Consider the following 19007-nt stretch of genomic DNA (forward strand, 5'->3'; position numbering starts at 1 on the left):
GGACACGTGCATTTTAACTCTACTGCATACGGACACGTGCGTTACGATCACTACTGCATACAGAAAAGTGCATTTCGACCACTACTTTATACAGACACGCGCATATCATACACGTGCATTTCAACCATTTCCTGAAGCAAACGCAACACAGAAATAGCAGTCATGTAGCCAAATATTTAGGGGTTGCGCATGATACGCAAAGTACTACAGGTATGCAACTTAAACCCCTAGCCCCTAAATTGCGTTTTAATGAATTTGGATTTTGAAAAGCACCAATTGTAACTTCCTTTTTGTAAATGATAATGCTGCACGCTATTTTGGTGATCTAATTGCAACCAATGTTTGCACGGATGCATTCGATATTAGAGCTAATAGAGTAAGGCAGATTCTGTGTGTATAACCTAACGATCTCGGTATCTCGTAACTTAGAACTTTCGTAACCAGTGAAAGGAGCAATTAGTGGAATGACAAAACTCTCAGACCACTCAAATTTCCAGGACATGTCTAACGACGTAAAGTTCGAGTCCTTTAATGTACATCCAATTGTTTACTGCTCGCAAAAAGGGGTTGTTTTCGCAAAATAATTTTCGTAATATTGGCATACAGATCTACGCCATAACGACAAATAAAATATTGCCTGTACAACGTATAGTTTCCAAACTAAAATGATATTTATGGACTTTGTTAACAATATTCCGTTTTAATGTCATTTTGTGGAGAGGACCGTTAGCTAATTTTAATATAACTCGTGGCCAAATCTATTGGAAAATGTTACTAAATTATTCCCATTGTAATTAATATTAACAATAAATATTATTAAATTTAAAATAGATAGTTTTAAAATATACAAAGTTTATATTTACGTGTGTATAAACTAATGTAGAAGTTAAATTGAAGTTATATCGAATGGATGTTGCAACAAGAAACGCATAAAAAAATAAAAACCCGACTTAATCCTGGTCTTGGAAAACCGAAAATTTTAATGCCATCCAAGTATGAAATTGTTAGGAATCCATTAAACTTTGTCTTGTATAAACGTTTAGCAATCTAATTTGATAAATGGCCATTTGGAACTACGGCAAACTGCCCATTAGGAATCACAGCTAACAGACACGGTATAAATGTTTAATCATCTATGTCCCAAAGGGTCAATTTATCTACCAAATCACTAAAAAATTTCGTTTTTTTTTATTTTCAACAAAACAGGTTTTGTCCTCACGAGTATGTTAAAGCAAAATGTAAAACAAAGATCAAAAGTTATATCAATCGATAATCAGTATGACATTACAAATGAAATTTTTCTATACTTTTCATTTTTATTGTCTTTTTTTTTTCTTCTTTTTTTAGAAATAGGTTAAAAGATACATAAACTTCACCAAAGGCTTCAGCAGTTGTTTTTTTTTACTCAAACATCTACAATCTGTCTTGGACATATAAACAGGCAGTATCTTAGCTATTTATCTGAGTCTAACTGTCGCTTGATACCAGGAGTCATTTTTTCTCTTTTACAAATAACGCATTAACGGTTACAAATTGATGTAAATAAGTGGTTTAGTGAATTCTGCGATGTTCTGCCAAACTGACAGGTTTAATTGCATGAGTAATGAAAAGACGATCGCTATACTGGATAAAGAGAATTTAGATGCGAGCAACTTGCTTGACGAGTGCTGAGTATGTAACAGGTATTTTGATTGGCCACATCTTAGTTACTATATTTAGCGTCAGGGTCGTACTAATTGATAAGAATCATTTAGCTTTAAGCTAATTCATTTAGCTTTAAGACAATTCGATTTAGTACGACCCAGGGTCGGACATATTCAAATTAGTATGACCCAGGGTCGGACATATTCTATTTAGTATGACCCTGGTTGTGAATTAGCTTTAAGCTAATTATATTTAGTACGACCCTGGGTCAGACATATTCTATATAGTATCATACTAAAACGAATTAGTACGACCCTGAATTAAGATAAATCCATTTAGCTTTAAGACAATTCGAATTAGTACGACCCTGGGTCAGACATATTCCAATTAGTATGACCCTGGGTCAGACATATACCAATTAGCTTTAAGCTAATTCCGAAATAGTATGACCCTGAATTAAGATAAATCTATTTAGCTTTAAGACAATTCGAATTAGTACGACCCTGGGTCGGACATATTCCAATTAGTATGACCCTGGTTCAGACATATTCCAATTAGCTTTAAGACAATTTGGAATTAGTATGACCCTGAATTAAGATAAATATATTTAGCTTTAAGACAATTCGCATTAGTACGACCCAGGGCCGGACATATTTCAATTAGTATGACCCTGGGTCAGACATATTCCAATTAGCTTTAAGACAATTCGGAATTAGTATGACCCTGAATTAAGATAAATCCATTTAGCTTTAAGACAATTCGAATTAGTACGACCCTGGGTCGGACATATTCCAATTAGTATGACCCTGGGTCGGACATATTCCAATTAGCTTTAAGCTAGTTCAGAAATAGTATGACCCTCAATTACGGCAGCCATCTTTAGTACGACCCTGGGTCGGACATAGTTACAATTAGTATGACCCTGGGTCGGACATATTTACAATTAGTATGACCCTGGGTCGGACATATTCCGATATGTCTGACCCTGGGTCGTACTAAATATGAAATAGCTTTAAGCTAATTCCGAACCTGGGTCATACTAAATACGATATGTCCGACCCTGGGTCGTACTAAATGAAATAGCTTTAAGCTAATTCTCAACCAGGGTCATACTAATTGGAATATGTCCGACCCTGGGTCATACTAAATCGAATTGTCTTAAAGCTAAATCGGCATTTTCGACCCTAACGGTAGTTACGGTACGCCATAATAGAAAGACAATTTAACTGGTTCTCCTAAAATGGAAAATACAGAAAAAAAGTATATTTATAGAATATAAAAGGTTATTTGATAGTTAAATATAACATAAGTATGTTTATAAAAATAAAATGGTTCCGCAGTGTAAAATGCTGCAACATAAACCGCATTTATTGGTGGAATCGCGCGCCTGTATCTGATTTAATATCAGTTACAACTGAGTATACAGAGATAATAACGTACGTTGATATAAACGCACTTTAAGGTAGAACGCAACACTTTGCGAACTTTCGAGTAGCGTCTTAAAATTTAGCTTGTGTAAAGTTGACCATATTTCAAACAAGTTGCAGTTTATTTTATAGCAATAGAGCCAACCAGTTTTTGTACACGAGACGTCAAAGTTGACTTTGAAAATGACGTAGCCGCGTATCCTTGGCAACTGTTACGGATACCGCAACGGCACCAGCCAAAAAAAAAAATCTTAAATTCTACACTGTACGACTAGAATTAATTTTTCCTTTATGCTGATGTAAAAATCATTGTTTTACGCCGACAAATATTTAAAAAATGAGAAGAAAATTTCGTTTTTGACTAAAAATTGACGTTCAGTTTCGCTACACTTTTTGACTTTAAAGTGGCATATTAAGAAATCCCTGAATTAAATTTTTGATTTTTTTTTTCAATAAACGGTGTTTAAAATGTATACGAGTCCAAATGACAAATAAAACTGGTGGGTCACCGACTCAAGTTTTTCGGTACATGTGATTTTATTTCCCCCACCCCCATGCGTAAATTTTGTACCGTAATTCGACGTCTGCAGATACGTCTGAGACATCATAATTCGGCCATTGTGTTTAGCTTATCAGCTGCATTATTTATTGTTTTACTGGTCCCCAAAGACCTTTGATTGTTAATGTTTCAATACACGCTGCTGGTAAGAGCAGCGGTGCGAACCGCGTGCCGACGCATGGAACGGTATATGGTTAGTAGAACACGAAATTCATTGCGCTTTCCGCCTCAAGCGCTACGCCTACGCCGTTCCAGCAGCAGAACTCAGGCAAATGTAATGCATTTTCGTTTGATGGCACTTTAAGATTAGAGGAAAAGATGGTCCCGAAACATTTGGTCAAAATTGGTAAAATGACTGTTGTTTTCGGAATTTTACTTCAACTTATATAATAAAAAGGAGAAGGAAAAGTTCTTTCATTGTCGGAAGAGTGCTATCTCACCCCACCGCTACGGGTATGAAACTGCACAAGCATAGTTATTTTTCCTTTATGCCAGGGCTTATATTTATTGCATGATATTGGGTACTCCAAGTATATTAATATACTGTAGACGTACTTTATTTAGCGGAGCTAAATTTTAGCGTTTTGCCTACAAAGTCAATAAATTTGAAAAGTTGGCGCGGACATGAAATATCGTACCTTTAAGGGGACGCATACTTTGAAGTTAGAAAAAAGTGGGTGGGGTATGATAAAATTTACCTGCAAAAAAGTACAAAGTTTTGGTACATGAAATGGATACTATTTCAACTGTTATAAGTACACAAAGGATTGCTCACTAAAATAAAAATGAGAAAAACTGAAACAAGAAAGTTACTGTTGAATTACATACGACTTATTGCGTACATTCAAAGTCAACAATTAATATTTTTGTGCGAAAATAATAGTGCTTTACCTTGTCCAAACATTTATCAATATCCTACAGATTCTAATTTAAAGAAAAAAAGTGAAATAAGTTCACTGCCTTTCTTTTCATTTTGCATATGTAAGCTAAAATACAGTGCATTCGCGATGCTACGAATCACAATTTAACGAAATACCGGTATACTACGAAAAGGTGCTGTGGTCCCGGCTGCTTTCCTTCTTATTTCTATGTTACAAAGTTGCGGTTTTACGAAAATGCAATTTTGCAAAAAATGCGCTCCAACGAATGTATTGTTATGCCGTTAAATCATGTTTTTAAATTTTTAAGTTGCTATTTTACGACTACCTGTATCGTCTAAATTTTCACACCTTCCATAACGGCGTGAATACGATTTAGAGTGGAAAGTGTCACTATCATTTAGCTGGTCGTAAACAGTAATTAAAGTGTGAAAACTTAGTAATTAAATTCGAAACACATACGCTGTGCACTACGACACAAGTTAGTGGTTAATATTTCTCTTATAACTATCAGATCGGATGGCATTCCAGTCACACTTGCTTCGATATCTATACATCTCAAACAATCACTGCTTAAAAACAATAAAACAATATTTAAGTCCTGATCGTCTGTATATTGTCGTTTTATTATTCCGAACAATTCAGTAAAGGGTAGCTGAGGGTATCGGAATATGCAGCTGCGATTTTTTGTTCTCATGCAACGATGTACCCTAAATATGTTTTATTTACAGTGAATAAAAAGTGAAGAAAAAACAACCCGTTTTACATTCCAGATTCCATCTAAGTTCAGATTCGAATAAGATTTATAGTAAACCTAGATGTACATATAAAATTGGTATACATGTACTCCGTTTCGAAAATCACATGTTTAAATATCACAGGTTACGACGTGTAGAAATTAAAGTGCTGTATAGCGAAATTTCCTATGCTACGGTCGAACGAAAATGCGATATTACGAAAAAAAAACAAAAACGGCCGGTCCCTTGGCTTTTCGTAGGATCGCGATTGTACTGTATATTATTTAGTTTGTTTACAAAGTAGTGCATAAAAAAAGATATGGTGGTCAAGGAATGCCACATTCCAAAACTAAAAGAGTATTTCCCCTTAATACATTAAACATTTATCGTTACAGAAGCCGAGTGGCTTACAATAAGGGCCTAGAAATGGTTCCATTATTAATTTTCAACTTGGTATTCATGAACTACAATGCACTTCAATATCAAAACACATTCAACAAACTTTTGAAAACGTATTGTCTTAAAAATCCCTAAAATAAGGTATGAAATTTGGTTTAGAGGTCCAATCAATGTGTATATGTGCAAAAGTAACATTCTGATCTTATTCACAAAACTTACTAATACACAGCAGGAATGTGAATGATCAAAACTGGACGAATATACAGTTATCCTCACTTTAATGTCATTTATAATTTGTCCTTGAATTCTCCACCATACTTTTCATAACTCTGTTTGCACGAGTTGCACGAGATTGCTGTCATTCACGTAAAAAACGGGGTCAGACAAGTTGTAAATGCAATATCATCTAAACGTGATTAATGGATTATGCAGTTTAAGAAAAACTTAATCTCATAACGTAATGAACAAGTATAATGTTGTAACAACAACTATACTTAAACTGATCTAAGTAGCAGTCGGTTTATAAGTGACTTTATTGATTCATTTTGTGTTATGTTATTGTTGTCAAAAAGTATAGTGGACGCAACTTGACCCCGATGGTTGACCTTTGTATTATAATACATAATGAGGCACAACCTATTATTGAAAAGGAGTGTACGTAAAACACGAGCTGCATGAGAAAGTGGAAATATAAATTTGTGCAATTATAAATTAGTGTATTGGAAAGTTTTAACTGATCAAATGCAAGTATACATACTTTGATACTGCACTGGATACAAACATATTCCATATAAATATACATGGCTACCCTCATCACCCTTTATTTCTACAATGAAATATTCGATATGAATAATCAGCCGAAAGTCAACCATCGCGGTCAAGTTGCGATTACTATATAACGGAAGTGCCTCACAACTGAAGCGGAAACCAGTTTGATGCACAAAGTAGTCCACTGTAAGTAATATTTTTTGATAAATGTCCATATAAATTACTAATTTTCTGATATTAAAGACGAATATCTGAATAGGAATCGTTATCTGATAAGAAATTATAATCATCGACACGTTCTTTTTTTAAAAAAAAATCATACACGTGCTGACACCTAAGTTGTCTCCCGTTGTTTATTAGAGTTACCGTTCGTCCAGCGCAGTAATACTTTTTGCAGTGAATCGCCGAGAAATCGTGGGAAAATTAAAAACCATGTAAATAAACTAAAATTAACCACCTTTTCAAGATCAATTTCATTTGATCGACGTTATGCATTTAACCCACCAGACCTGTGTAGCATCTTACATATCTGTTCTAAGGTATTCATTGTGTAGAATGTCATGTTATGCCCTTGCAATGCTAATCCCACTCTGATTTTTTTTTGTTTACATTTTTTATCAGTGAGAAAGATGGCGTCCATCCCGAGTTGAAATGACGTGGCGTTCATTTTTTACATGTTTAAGCAAACCTGGTGCGTTAGAAAGAAAATCTCATCCCTTCAACATTATTTGTAACATGGGTATTGTAAAAAAAAAACCTGTTCTTTCCTTATACAAAAGCTTAATATTCTGTGTTGAATGTACTTTCACGAAGACTGTTTTCCTATTACATTCATAGTACCACATCCTTATCCACAAATTACTGAATATTACAGGTGTCCATCAATATTATATCAGTTTAGGAATATGTTTTTTTATCTTCCCACAATCAATTTCTTGAATATGCACCCCTTCCTCATTTCTGTATGAATTGTGAATGTAGCAATATGTGTCCCCTTAACCTCTGCTGATTTTATATTTTGCGCCCTGTGACGTAAAATGATACGGAAATTTTATTTTTCGATATGAAATACACTGTATTTCACTTTTATTTTACGCTATTAAATTTTCTTTTTCGAAACCATGATTGATTACATAAATCAGATCATTGTGCCATACGTAGAGGGAATCAGTCGGGAGTCGTTACCGTTGTCGAAGTCAGATACCCCAGCACTACTAAGGTTTGATGTGTATGCAGCTAATAAAACACATGTGTTTCAAGAAGAAATGCAGATATATATATTTATATATTCATAAAGGTTCTATAAAAACAAAAATAACAGAAGTAATTGGCTGAAGACTCAATTAAAAAACATATTGCTGTCACTACTAAAATTGAAAAATTGGTGTAGTTATATAGCATTCTAAAACAATCATCACTCTTACACGGGCACGTCAAATTTGCATTTATATTAGGTCTGCGTGTGTATTTATTTTTTATTACAAGCTGCTTTTACACAATAATAATATTTTGAAGGCAAATTTATATTTCTAAATAGATTTTTCTATAATATTTCTTTAGTACTAATATTAACGAGTTTATACTTGTTTTATTCATGCAAAAATATATCCAAGGGAGACAAACAGATACTGAAACTGAAACTGATTAATTTGATTTTTTTAGAGCCTGTACCGGCAAGTACATTTAATTTAACAAACCTTGAAAATATAAGTGTTGAAATGTAAAAACTTACAAAAAATTGCTACTGATTAAGTACGGCTGTACTTTTATAACATATTACACTCTTATTTCAGTAACATAACCTGCAGTACCCGTAAAAGTTACCAAGGATACGCGGCGACGTCATTTTCAAAATAGGGCTTTGGTGGTCAACTTTGACGTCTCGTGTACCGTACTGCAAAAACTGGTTAGATCTATTAGTATAAAATAAACCGCACATTGTTTGAAATATGATCAACTTTACACATGCCAAATTTCAAGACGCTACTAGAAATTCGCATAATGTCGCGTTCTAGCTTAATGTCATTGTTTGTAAAGATGTATCATCCTTGCACTTATGGCAGAATCACTGGCGCCAGATCAGAAAGAAAATGCCTCTGTACATGTTATACCCTACCCCTAGGTATTCTATAAGAACCATGGTCGTGAACGGGAAAATATACTAACCCATTTCAACCGCGTATATCATACCTAAACACGCAGCCTAGTGGTAGAGCGTCTGTTATTTCTTTATTATGGTATGCAAGAAAAATAATCGCTCACATGATTGTGGATGGAAATATCTGGCTGTGTGGTAAAGGTTTTTGTGGTATACACCTAAAATATAGAGACAGACATTGAAAGGATCAACCAACAATTTCTTCTTTTCATTTATAACAGAATAATTATCTACCAATAAAGAAATTTGAGGCCGGACAAGAAAAAATACTTAAATTATTTTACCACCAAATGCTACAATGACTTTTGAGCGATGGGCCTGTAATACCGTGTCTCATTTGTCAATGCATTTTATTAAAGCCATGCATACAACAACTATAGACCTGACAAGAGAATTAATGGGAAAAATGACCCCAAAGTATAACCTTGACTTTTGGAGAATTGACAGCTTACACCTGGCACACCATCTTGCTATTATGTTGAAAGTTATTTAATACATAATCAAGGCCTTAGAGTGGTTTGTCGTCTAATTTACCACGGTTCAGAGTTCAGATGCGTAGAAATTGAACAACAACGGTGCAAGCATCTGAACGATGAACCGTGGTAAGTTAGAGGATAAATCACAAGAAAGTTTTGATTGTTTTCATTCTAACATGCTCATTGAAATATTTTGATGAATATTCTGCTGGACTTCATTTCCCCGTGGAGTAATGAAATGGACGTCATGTAGCAATTTGACGCCATAATTGACGTGATAATGCTCTCTTACCGGTCCGCGCGTCAACCATCATAATGCTCTCTTACCGGTCCGCGCGTCAACCATTGTTTATCGCTGAATATGCAGAGTTTGAATTCCTTCTTTGTTTTACTGGAAATCAAATCGAGCCATGTTAGTATTGAATTTACATCAATGCAAAACAAGTAATAGACCAGGCAAAAAATATCAGATAAAATATTCTATTGTTATCACTTTGCTAGATATATCTGAATGCTCCATAAGAATGTTAAAATATAATAATAACTTAGGTGCTACCTAGAAGGCAGAGCTCCCATGAAAAATCACCAGTGCCCCTTGAAAATTAAAGGAGTGCTGCTGGAATTATCTGGAATTATGGATCCGTTTTAAAAGTTTATGTTCTTTAAGATCTATTAAAAATTTTAAGAATATATGATAATTCATGATTTCTGACTGAATGTCTTAGAATGCATTAAGATTAAATCTTGACATGCGAAAACTCTACAAATATTCTATATATTAAGAACTAAAGAAAGTTACGGTTCCTTTTAGAAGGAAGAATGTGTCCAACTTTAAGGCAAAAATACTGCTATGATAGACGTCTGGTATGGGAGAATGAAAATCATTTACATGCACAAAGCTTGTTTAAAACCCAAAAGACTAGTTATCTTTAAAAGTTAGTGATGTGAATTTTACCCAGAGAAAATCACTGTTTGCCGAAATTCTCGAAAACTCCTGTTTTATTTACTGAACTGCTAAGTTAACAGTCTATGACATTTTAATGGTTAATCTTTTACCACTACTGATATAGAATAGGAATGGTAGTAGGAGCCTTTTTGATGTTTATTGATAATTCATAGCCAATAGTTTGTTTTTTCCTAGTAATAAACTCTGGTCAGTGATTTTTAAGCTTGTGGATGAAATATATGTGAACGGAAAGAAGAGCATTATGTGCTTTTCATAGTTCAATGCCTGTATTTTTTGTTCCCAAAACCTTTTTTAAAAATAAGTTTTATCTACAGACAGTACACTGGAACCTGACATCACTAATAAAACACTTGTTAAATTTCACATGAATGACATTATTTTTTACAATGCTTTCAAAACTCATGAAAAAAAAACCCCAAAAAACACTGAAATAAAAAAGAAATTAAAAAAAAAAATTACTTCCCGTGAGGATAGAACTCCCTACCTTTGGTGTTCAATACGAACTCGGTAACCACTGCACCAGTGTGGAAGTATCACGTCACCATCACAAATATAAGTATACATAATAAATTTCAGTTATGGCAGCGTGACGAAAATCGTTTCCCATTTAAATTAAATATTGTATTTTATCTTTTTTTTTCTTTGTAGAAAATGTATTTAGCACTTAATTCATAACTCTGCCTTACATTTCATCCGATTTATCCCCACTTTCAACTCAGACATTTTGGTTAAATTTTATATGTCGACAGATTTCTTCGAAACTATGCGAGTCGTTGGTTCATAGAGCAGGTTTCATAACATTACATTTAAACATTCAGCTCCTTTTTAAAACAAAAAGGATGTGAAAGTTTAGCATGTAAGGATGTTTCTCAAAAACTACTCGACCAACTATTTTGAAACTCAACACACATACTTGGGGTCATTAATTGACCCCTCACACAGACGTTTTCATAATTCCGACTTGCATTTCGGCAAAATTGCTTCTCTATGTATTTATTTATTTTTGAAAGTTTTGAATGTAAACATGTACTGAATGCTTCCAAACTCTCCATAACTTGAGGGAAGGGCCGTTTACTAATGTTGGCAGAACTTGTGGTCCGACCCTATTGCTATAATTCAATCGATTGTTAATATCCATATCTTGATGTAATGATATAAATACATGTATTATAAGCAATAAAATATGTTTAAACTAAACTATAACTTGTCGGTATCATGAAATCGCCGCTATGATCAAGGTTCCATAACTCCAATTTACAGTTTACAAATCATTTCCCCCATTCAACTTTGGTAAAGTCTTATACAAAAATAAATGTTATATTAAATGTTTCTTTTTATTATTAATGTTTCCTGTGTAACGTAAGTTTTAAAGAAAGAACGTTTTCTCTCAAAAAATCGCTGTTTTGGCCCCAGTTAACATTCGTCATTCATCTGCCATCATCATCGTCATCATTTATTCATTCATTCATTCATTCTGTCTTTCCTCATCATCAGTCATTCATACCTTTGTAGTCAATAGTCAATATAATTTTCTGACTGTGAATATCAGATCTTATTCAATGGCTCACTAGTCAATACTTACATAAACGTCCTTTACGTTTACATGTTCAATACATTTAAATAGATCATTTTCCGAAGACCAAGTTACATATGTTTAAAATTTAATTTCGATTGTATTTTACCGCTTTTTACGTTCCAGACGGCCCGGAAAACATAGACTTCAGCCCTAGTGATACAAGTTACGAGAGGGCAGAAAGCACATACTTTAATCCAGTGACTTGTACAGCCAGCTGTAACCCACCTTGTAGTTTTATGTGGACCAAGATAGGACAAGCGGGGATCATCGGTAATACAGCAGTGCTCAGTCTGGGAAGGCTTGCAATTTCAGAGGCTGGAACATACAGATGCACAGCAACGAGATCAGGAAGGTCCACACAAACAAAGGATTTTACTGTCAATGTTATTTGTAAGTTTCTGATTATTTTACGGCGGTTCTACCCAGGTGCCCGCTCGTGATGAAATAATACACGGAGAGGCACCTTAGGTCTTCCTCCACCATCAAAGCTGGAAAGTCGCCATATGATCTATAATCGTGTCGTTGCGACGTGAAACCCAACATAATAAATGAATAAATTCCGATTATTTTAAGCCGAAGGCGAAGGTATATAGTTTTGGCGTTGTCCGTCCATCCGTCTGTCCATCCGTGCGTGCGTGCGTCCGGAGCCATGCCTAGGAAGTGGTAGGAATATTTTAATAAAACTTCATCTACATGTTCACCACTATAGGGAAATGCGGTCCGTCAAGTTTCAGTCAGATTGCTCAAGTAACATCGGCGTTATGGCCCTTAGTAGTTTCTAGTGTTAACTATATAGGGTACTGTAAATATGGCAATTTCTGCTTCATAACCCTGACATTTTTGAATTCAGATCACCGTAATGTGGTAGGGCACACACAATTTGGTCAGGATCTCTTCAGTAACTTCAGAGTTATTGCCCTTCAATTGTTTAAAAATTCACACCTTTTTTTCAAAACAAACTAACCAGTTGGTAGAATTTCATTAAAATTCTTTCATTTTTCCCATGAACATTTATTATCAATATGTGAAGTTGTGTACCCACAGCTGGTCACCCCTACCGCCCTGGTCATACCTCCTCTTCCCCTCACCCATCCCAGTTTTTTTTCTCCATTTTTTCTTATTAATTATAACCTGAAACCTTCGATGAATATTTATCAATAAACATACAAAGTTGTACCCCCCCCCCCCCAGTTTGCTCCTCCACCCAGCCACCGCAACCCCTGATCATACACCCACCACCTACCACCCCAACCATTTTCTTTTCCATTTTTTTATTTTCCATCAATATCTATTATCAACATCTGAAGTTTTGTACCCTCACCCGGTCACCCGACCACCCTCCCAATATTTTTCAAACACTGCATGAAGCTAAGCCTATTACAGTAAACATATTCCATTCAAAATGATTTCATTAGTCAGGATCAACTTAACATACATTTATTATGTACACTTAAAACATTCGTTTTCTGATAAATTGATCCTGATTAATGGAATAATTTGCTTCTTAGTAACATCCTTAACTTTTTGCCGGATGTATTTCTTTGCCATTCCTCACCACAAACCCATTTGGTGGGGGGTACCATTTCATCGAATTTGCTAGTTAAAAATCTTATATGGCCTAAACTAAGCCAAAAATAAATAATTACTTCTGTTTGAAAACAACAGAAAAGAAACGATAAGTACATTTTCACTGCAAAATGATAAGTTGTTTCACACAACTGGTCCTTGTCACCTTCTGCCAAGACTGTTTAAATTATTTTGTTTAGTCAAAAAACATGGCCACCACTAGTCATGGTCAATGTTTTGCAATATGTATAGTACATCTGTTTAAAAAAGGCAAATTACTTGAGAAAAGCCAAGCTATAAGATAGTGATATTCAGTGGTTATTTAAACTTGAGTTGTTATTATTAAGGTACTCACTAAAATATATTCTCTTTAGTACTTTATCCTTATTTGATTCTTCTTTCGCGCGTAGTTTTTCATTAATGTTTTTCTTTTCTTTTACTTAACATATAACTAAATCGGTGCCGTAATGAGTCGAGGACCCAGTTTGAAAATAAGTGCTCTTCAAGTTACTTTCATGGGTTATCCTTGTTATAAGATCAGCGGAGAATAATGTAAGAAGCACGACTAAACTTGAAATATTTGTTTAATGATTTTTTTATTATTATTTAATCATTGTCTTTTTTATAACTTTTGTAATAATCTATGTATGTGTGTATGTATGTATGTATCTATCTATTATCTATCTATCTATCTATCTATCTTGTGGAAACTGAAAAAGATTTCCGTTATGAAACTACTGGCTGATTTAAATATAATTTCACACTAATGGTTCTTGTGCGACCTTCTACCGAGATTGTTCAAATTATTTTGAGTTGTCATATAACATGGCCGCTAGGGGGAGTTGTTACTTTATCTCTATTATGTATAAATTTTTGTCCGAAACAATTTTACACAAATATTTCTTGGATATATGGCGTGTAATACTGGGTTTCACAGACTACTAATTGTTCAAATTATTGCCCTAGGTTAAAAAATGGCCATGCCCATGTGTGTGACATGTATATAATAGAGGCTAATACGCTAATACCGGTATAAAGAAATTTTGAATATCTTTTTCTCTGTATCCATAATAGCTAGAGCTATTGTGCAGACAAGGTCTTCAAGAAAGGAACCGAGATGTTTATATTTATATAAACAGAGTTTATATTTATATAAACCTAGCTCTGTATTTGTACCATTACATTATACAAACACACTTGAAGCCTTTTACACAGGTGAGCTCTTTAGTCCGTGCGTGCGTCCGTGCATCAACAATTTCTTGTCTGCACGATAGTGGTTTCATTTATGATTTTATTTTAACCAAACTTGCACACAACTTGTATCACCATAAGATCTCGGTTTCTTTCTTGAACTGACCAGATCCCATTATGGGTTCCAGAGTTATGGCCCCTGAAAGGGCCAGCATTAGCTATTTTGACCTTGTCTGCACAATAGCAGCTTTATTTATGATTAGATTTTTACCAAACTGGCACACAACTTGTATCACCAAAAGATCTTGGTTCCTTTCTTGAACTGGCCAGATTCCTTTATGCGTTCCAGAGTTATGGCCCCTGAAAGGGCCAAAATTAGCTATTTTGACCTTGTCTGCACAATAGCAGCTTCATTTATGATTTGAATTTAATCAAACTTGCACAAAACTTGTGTCACCATAAGATCTCGGTTCCTTTCTTGAACCGACCAGATCCTTTAATGGGTTCCAGAGTTATGGCTCCTGAAAGGGCCAAAATTAGCTATTTTGACCTTGTTTGCACAATAGCAGCTTCATTTATGATTTGATTTTAACCAAACTTGCACACAACTTGTATCACCACAAGATCTTGGTTCCTTTCTTGAACTGGCCAGATTCCATCATGGGTTCCAGAGTTATGGCCCCTGGAAGGTCCAAAATTGGCTATTTTGGCTTTTGCAGCCATATAGAGACTTCATTTATGGTTTTATTTGACACAAACTTTCAAAATATCTTCAACAACAACAAATCTTGGATTCCATGACAAATCAGATCCAATCGTAGGTTCCAGAGTTATTTTATATCTTATTACCTCCCCTGATTGTAATCAAAATGGATTTATATCAGTAAGTACTTATAGGACTTATTTGAAATTTCATTATTGTCATTAGTTGGACTGAGCCAATCAGGGTAGATAACTATGGACTGATTTTATGTCAAATTACCTCCCTTTATTTCAAATTAAAATGGGTATATCTCCGTAACTAATGAAGATACTGATCTGAAATTTCATTTATGTCAACAGATTTATTTGGCAGATCCTTCTTTTGTTCACTTACAATTTTTTTTTAATTACTTCCCTTTTACGTTACTATAAATAGCTTATTTGTAGTAACTTTTTTATTATTGGCCGTAGGGAAAAACCGAGACCACTTTTCTGTGGTACAACATGGATGGTACCTCCAATTTTTAGATGTATTTTTGACATATCTGTACCTTGTAAGATTTTTTTTTTTTTTTGGTTAAATTTCTTCCCTTTGTTGTTCCTGTCCTTAGGACTTAGATATTTTTTCTGAGGACCTTCTTGTCCTCAAGTGCAATGATAACAGGTGAGCGATATAGGGCCATCATGGCCCTCTTGTTTTAAGTTTTTAACGTGATTGTTAGAACTGGGTATGTCGTTGTTTGTACTTGCGGTCTACCAAACTTATACAGAATATGCTTTACTATACGTCAAGTTCGGTAAGCAGTTACTTTATGGCTCTTTAATTATTGAAAATTGCCGAAGTTTGAATCATATGATAGTATTTTTTTTCCAATTGATCCTCTCCAAGATTCCATTTGCAAATACAGGTGCTTGTGTAAAGTTATTTTCTATGACAGGCGTATATTGTGATATTCTGGCAGTTTAATTCTCATTGTTGGGTTGTCGGTCTGTCCGCCGTTCAAACTTCATAGGATGATTGCCTGTGGGAGTAGATGACCCAAATTGTTTTGCGATCAAAAGGTCAAAGGTAAAGTAACAGTAACCTTGAGACTGAAAAGTTTAATAACTAAAGTACGCTTTGGCCAACAACTATTCAACTTCATGGGATGATCGCCTGTGGCCAGTAAATTACGCTTTTGTTTTTGGAGACAGTAGGTCAAAGGTCAAGATCACAGTGACCTTGAATTTTTAGGAAGAGTTTTCACTTAATTACTAAAGAAAACTTTGGCCTACCTTGGTCATACTTTACGCGATGATTGCATGAGGTCAGTAGATGACCCCTATTGTTTTGGGGTCAGTAGGTGAAAGGTCAATGTCAAAATAACCTTGTGACTGAAAATGTATCCGCCCAATAACTGAAGGATGCTTTGGCTTACAGTTGTCAAACTTCTAAGGAATACCTGTAGTCGTTAGATGACCCCTTTCTTTTTACATATCAGTAGGTCAAAAGTCAAGGTCACAGTAACATTGAGATTGAAATTGGATTGGATTGTGCTAATTAAGGATGTAGGAAAGAATTTTTTGTAACGTTAAGAATTCTTTCATACTCTGTGAGCTTGAAGAACATTAGTTTCCAAGACAAATAAGAGAAGAAAAAAATACAGGTCACCGAACTTGTTTTAATTTTATAGGGCATTTTCTTCTCCCACTTTTTAACCATTTCTGAAATTTTGTAAAATTGAAAAAATGGTGGTACTTTATAAAACATATAACATCCCCTTAATGTTATAGGGATTTCAGGTCTTACAGATTAATATGAATAGAAGGTGATGTCAGTATTATATAAGCATAAATTTTCACTAACAAATCTCTTTCATTTTTACATGTTGACATAATTACCGCACCCACTTTATTTTCAATTGAAAAAAACGTATTTAGATCTACAAAGGAAATCAGACGTTAAGGTTTTCAAAATATTTTACAGCTTTAATGACACACAAAAGTGCTTCAAAATGGAAAGAAAAAAGTTGGGGTCACCGTGTATCTAAGAGATTTATTAAGAACAAACAAAAGCTGTTAAAAACTGGTGAATTTTGATATGTTTTGTTCCTTTTGTTTTAATTTACATTTTCTGGATGATATGAAGTGCTATCTTGAAAACTTTTATTTCAATTATAGCTTATCATTATATGTACCAGTCAGGAAAATATCAAAACCAGACCTGATCTACTTTAATAGATACTTGAAATTACCTACCCCTACCCCATTGCAAATCTTAGGTCAATTTTAGGCAAATGCCAGCCAAAAATAAGTGTGAACATTTTTTCCGCAAAAAGTAGAATATATTTGGTTAAATGGTACATTACTAGCCATATTTTAATTATTTCGCATCAATTTTTGGCAATACTTTTGTTAGAAAGCAATATTCGAAGAAACATTTTTCAAAATGGCGGATATCCTGAATAAAACGCTCGTACATCCTTAAGTAAAGAACGTTTTGGATTACAGTTGTAAACTTTCATTGGATGATTTCCTGCGATTGGTAGACGATTCTTATTGTCTCGGGGGTCAGGAGGTCAAACGCCAAGGTCCCCGTGACATTGTCAAGACTGGAAATGGGTTTCTGCTCAATAAGTAACACTTTGGCCTTCAGGCATCTGACTTTCTAGGATGATTGCATGTCTCTTTCTTTTTTTGCGGGGGGCGGGGGGTGGTTGGGGGTATAGCAGGTTAAAGGTCAAAGTCGAAAACAGTTTGATTACTACGGACGATTTTGGCTAACCACAAACTTCATAGGATGGTTTCCTGTAGTCAGTATAGATTACCCCTATTATTTTGGGCTTCATGAGGGTAAAACACAGCGTCATAGAGCTTTTTACAAAGAGCTCTTGTTTTTGCAAGGCGTAAAAATATTGAGCTGTCGTTTGGAAAAAAAGATGTATAACAGATGGAGTTTTTCTTTGGTTTCAGTCTGATTATTTTAGGGGAGTTTTGGCCTTTGCAATTAACTTTTACTGTTTACTTCATATGCGAACATTAACCAGAGCTTTTCTTGATTCTACGGATATGACTTTAAAACGTTTCTTACTACTGTAGATGGACCATACCAGTCTTCAACTCACCTGTCACCGTCAACACAAGACTACATCCACAATGAGAAGACAACTCTGCAAGATATCATTTGTTCTGCAGACTGTTACCCAGGTTGTACATATACCTGGACAAAAACTCGGCAAGGGAAGACAACTACTGTCAGTAGTACGGGGGTTTTATCTCTAGGAGCTCTAGATCCTGATGATGCAGCTACTTACATTTGTACAGCTGAAAATCCAGGAAAGTCTTCGTCTCCAAAAACAACAAAACAAGTTACAGTTAAAGTTAGATGTAAGTATTATCCATTTGCTACTTTTGTGCTGTAAGATGATATAAATATTATTAAGTTGATAGACTGGTTAGGTTATAAATCCAGATAAATAGTGCAAGGACAGCGTAAAAATGATTAAATATTACTTGGTAGTGAAATTTAATAGTCTGCATTTATATCCAAACAGAGGTCTAGAAATTGTCTTTGTCGGCATTTTGTTAATGCTCGACAGCCATATTCAATGTTTGGAAAATTCTATGGGGGTGGGGGTTCTGTTGCCTTCTTACGGTAATAATAAGGTCACAGTTCAATATCGGAGGTAAAATAAGTACATTTTAGCTCCCCTTAGCACGAAGTGCTCATGGTGAGCTATTGTGATCACGATGTGTCCGTTTCTTTAAACGACATTACCTCACAACCACAAAATGGATTTCAATGAAACTTGGCCTGGATGTTCCTTTAGTGTTCCCCTTAACCAAAGTTGTTTAAGCGGTTCCGTTTGATTGCACATAGAGGCCGTTAGAACTAAAAATACAAAAAATCTTCAAACGACATCTCCTCATAAATCGCTGGTCCAATTTTGGAATAATTTCACACAACTGGTCCTTTTGTA

The 19007-nt window shown here is 34.8% G+C and overlaps 1 protein-coding gene across 1 annotated transcript in view; it reads left to right on the plus strand.

The window, feature by feature from the left end:
- The window catches only part of LOC128554309 (carcinoembryonic antigen-related cell adhesion molecule 5-like), a gene marked incomplete at its 3' end in the record, with an annotated part of 50240 nt that overhangs the window by 15165 nt on the left and 16068 nt on the right, over nucleotides 1–19007 (plus strand). The window contains exons 4-5 of the mRNA XM_053535569.1: nucleotides 11713–11979; nucleotides 18127–18414. Coding sequence (XP_053391544.1) covers nucleotides 11713–11979; nucleotides 18127–18414 — 555 coding nt within the window. The remainder of the gene's footprint in view (nucleotides 1–11712; nucleotides 11980–18126; nucleotides 18415–19007) is intronic.

The sequence above is a fragment of the Mercenaria mercenaria genome, unplaced genomic scaffold (genome assembly GCF_021730395.1).
Source record: "Mercenaria mercenaria strain notata unplaced genomic scaffold, MADL_Memer_1 contig_4926, whole genome shotgun sequence".
In the NCBI taxonomy this organism is placed as follows: Eukaryota; Metazoa; Mollusca; class Bivalvia; order Venerida; family Veneridae; genus Mercenaria; species Mercenaria mercenaria.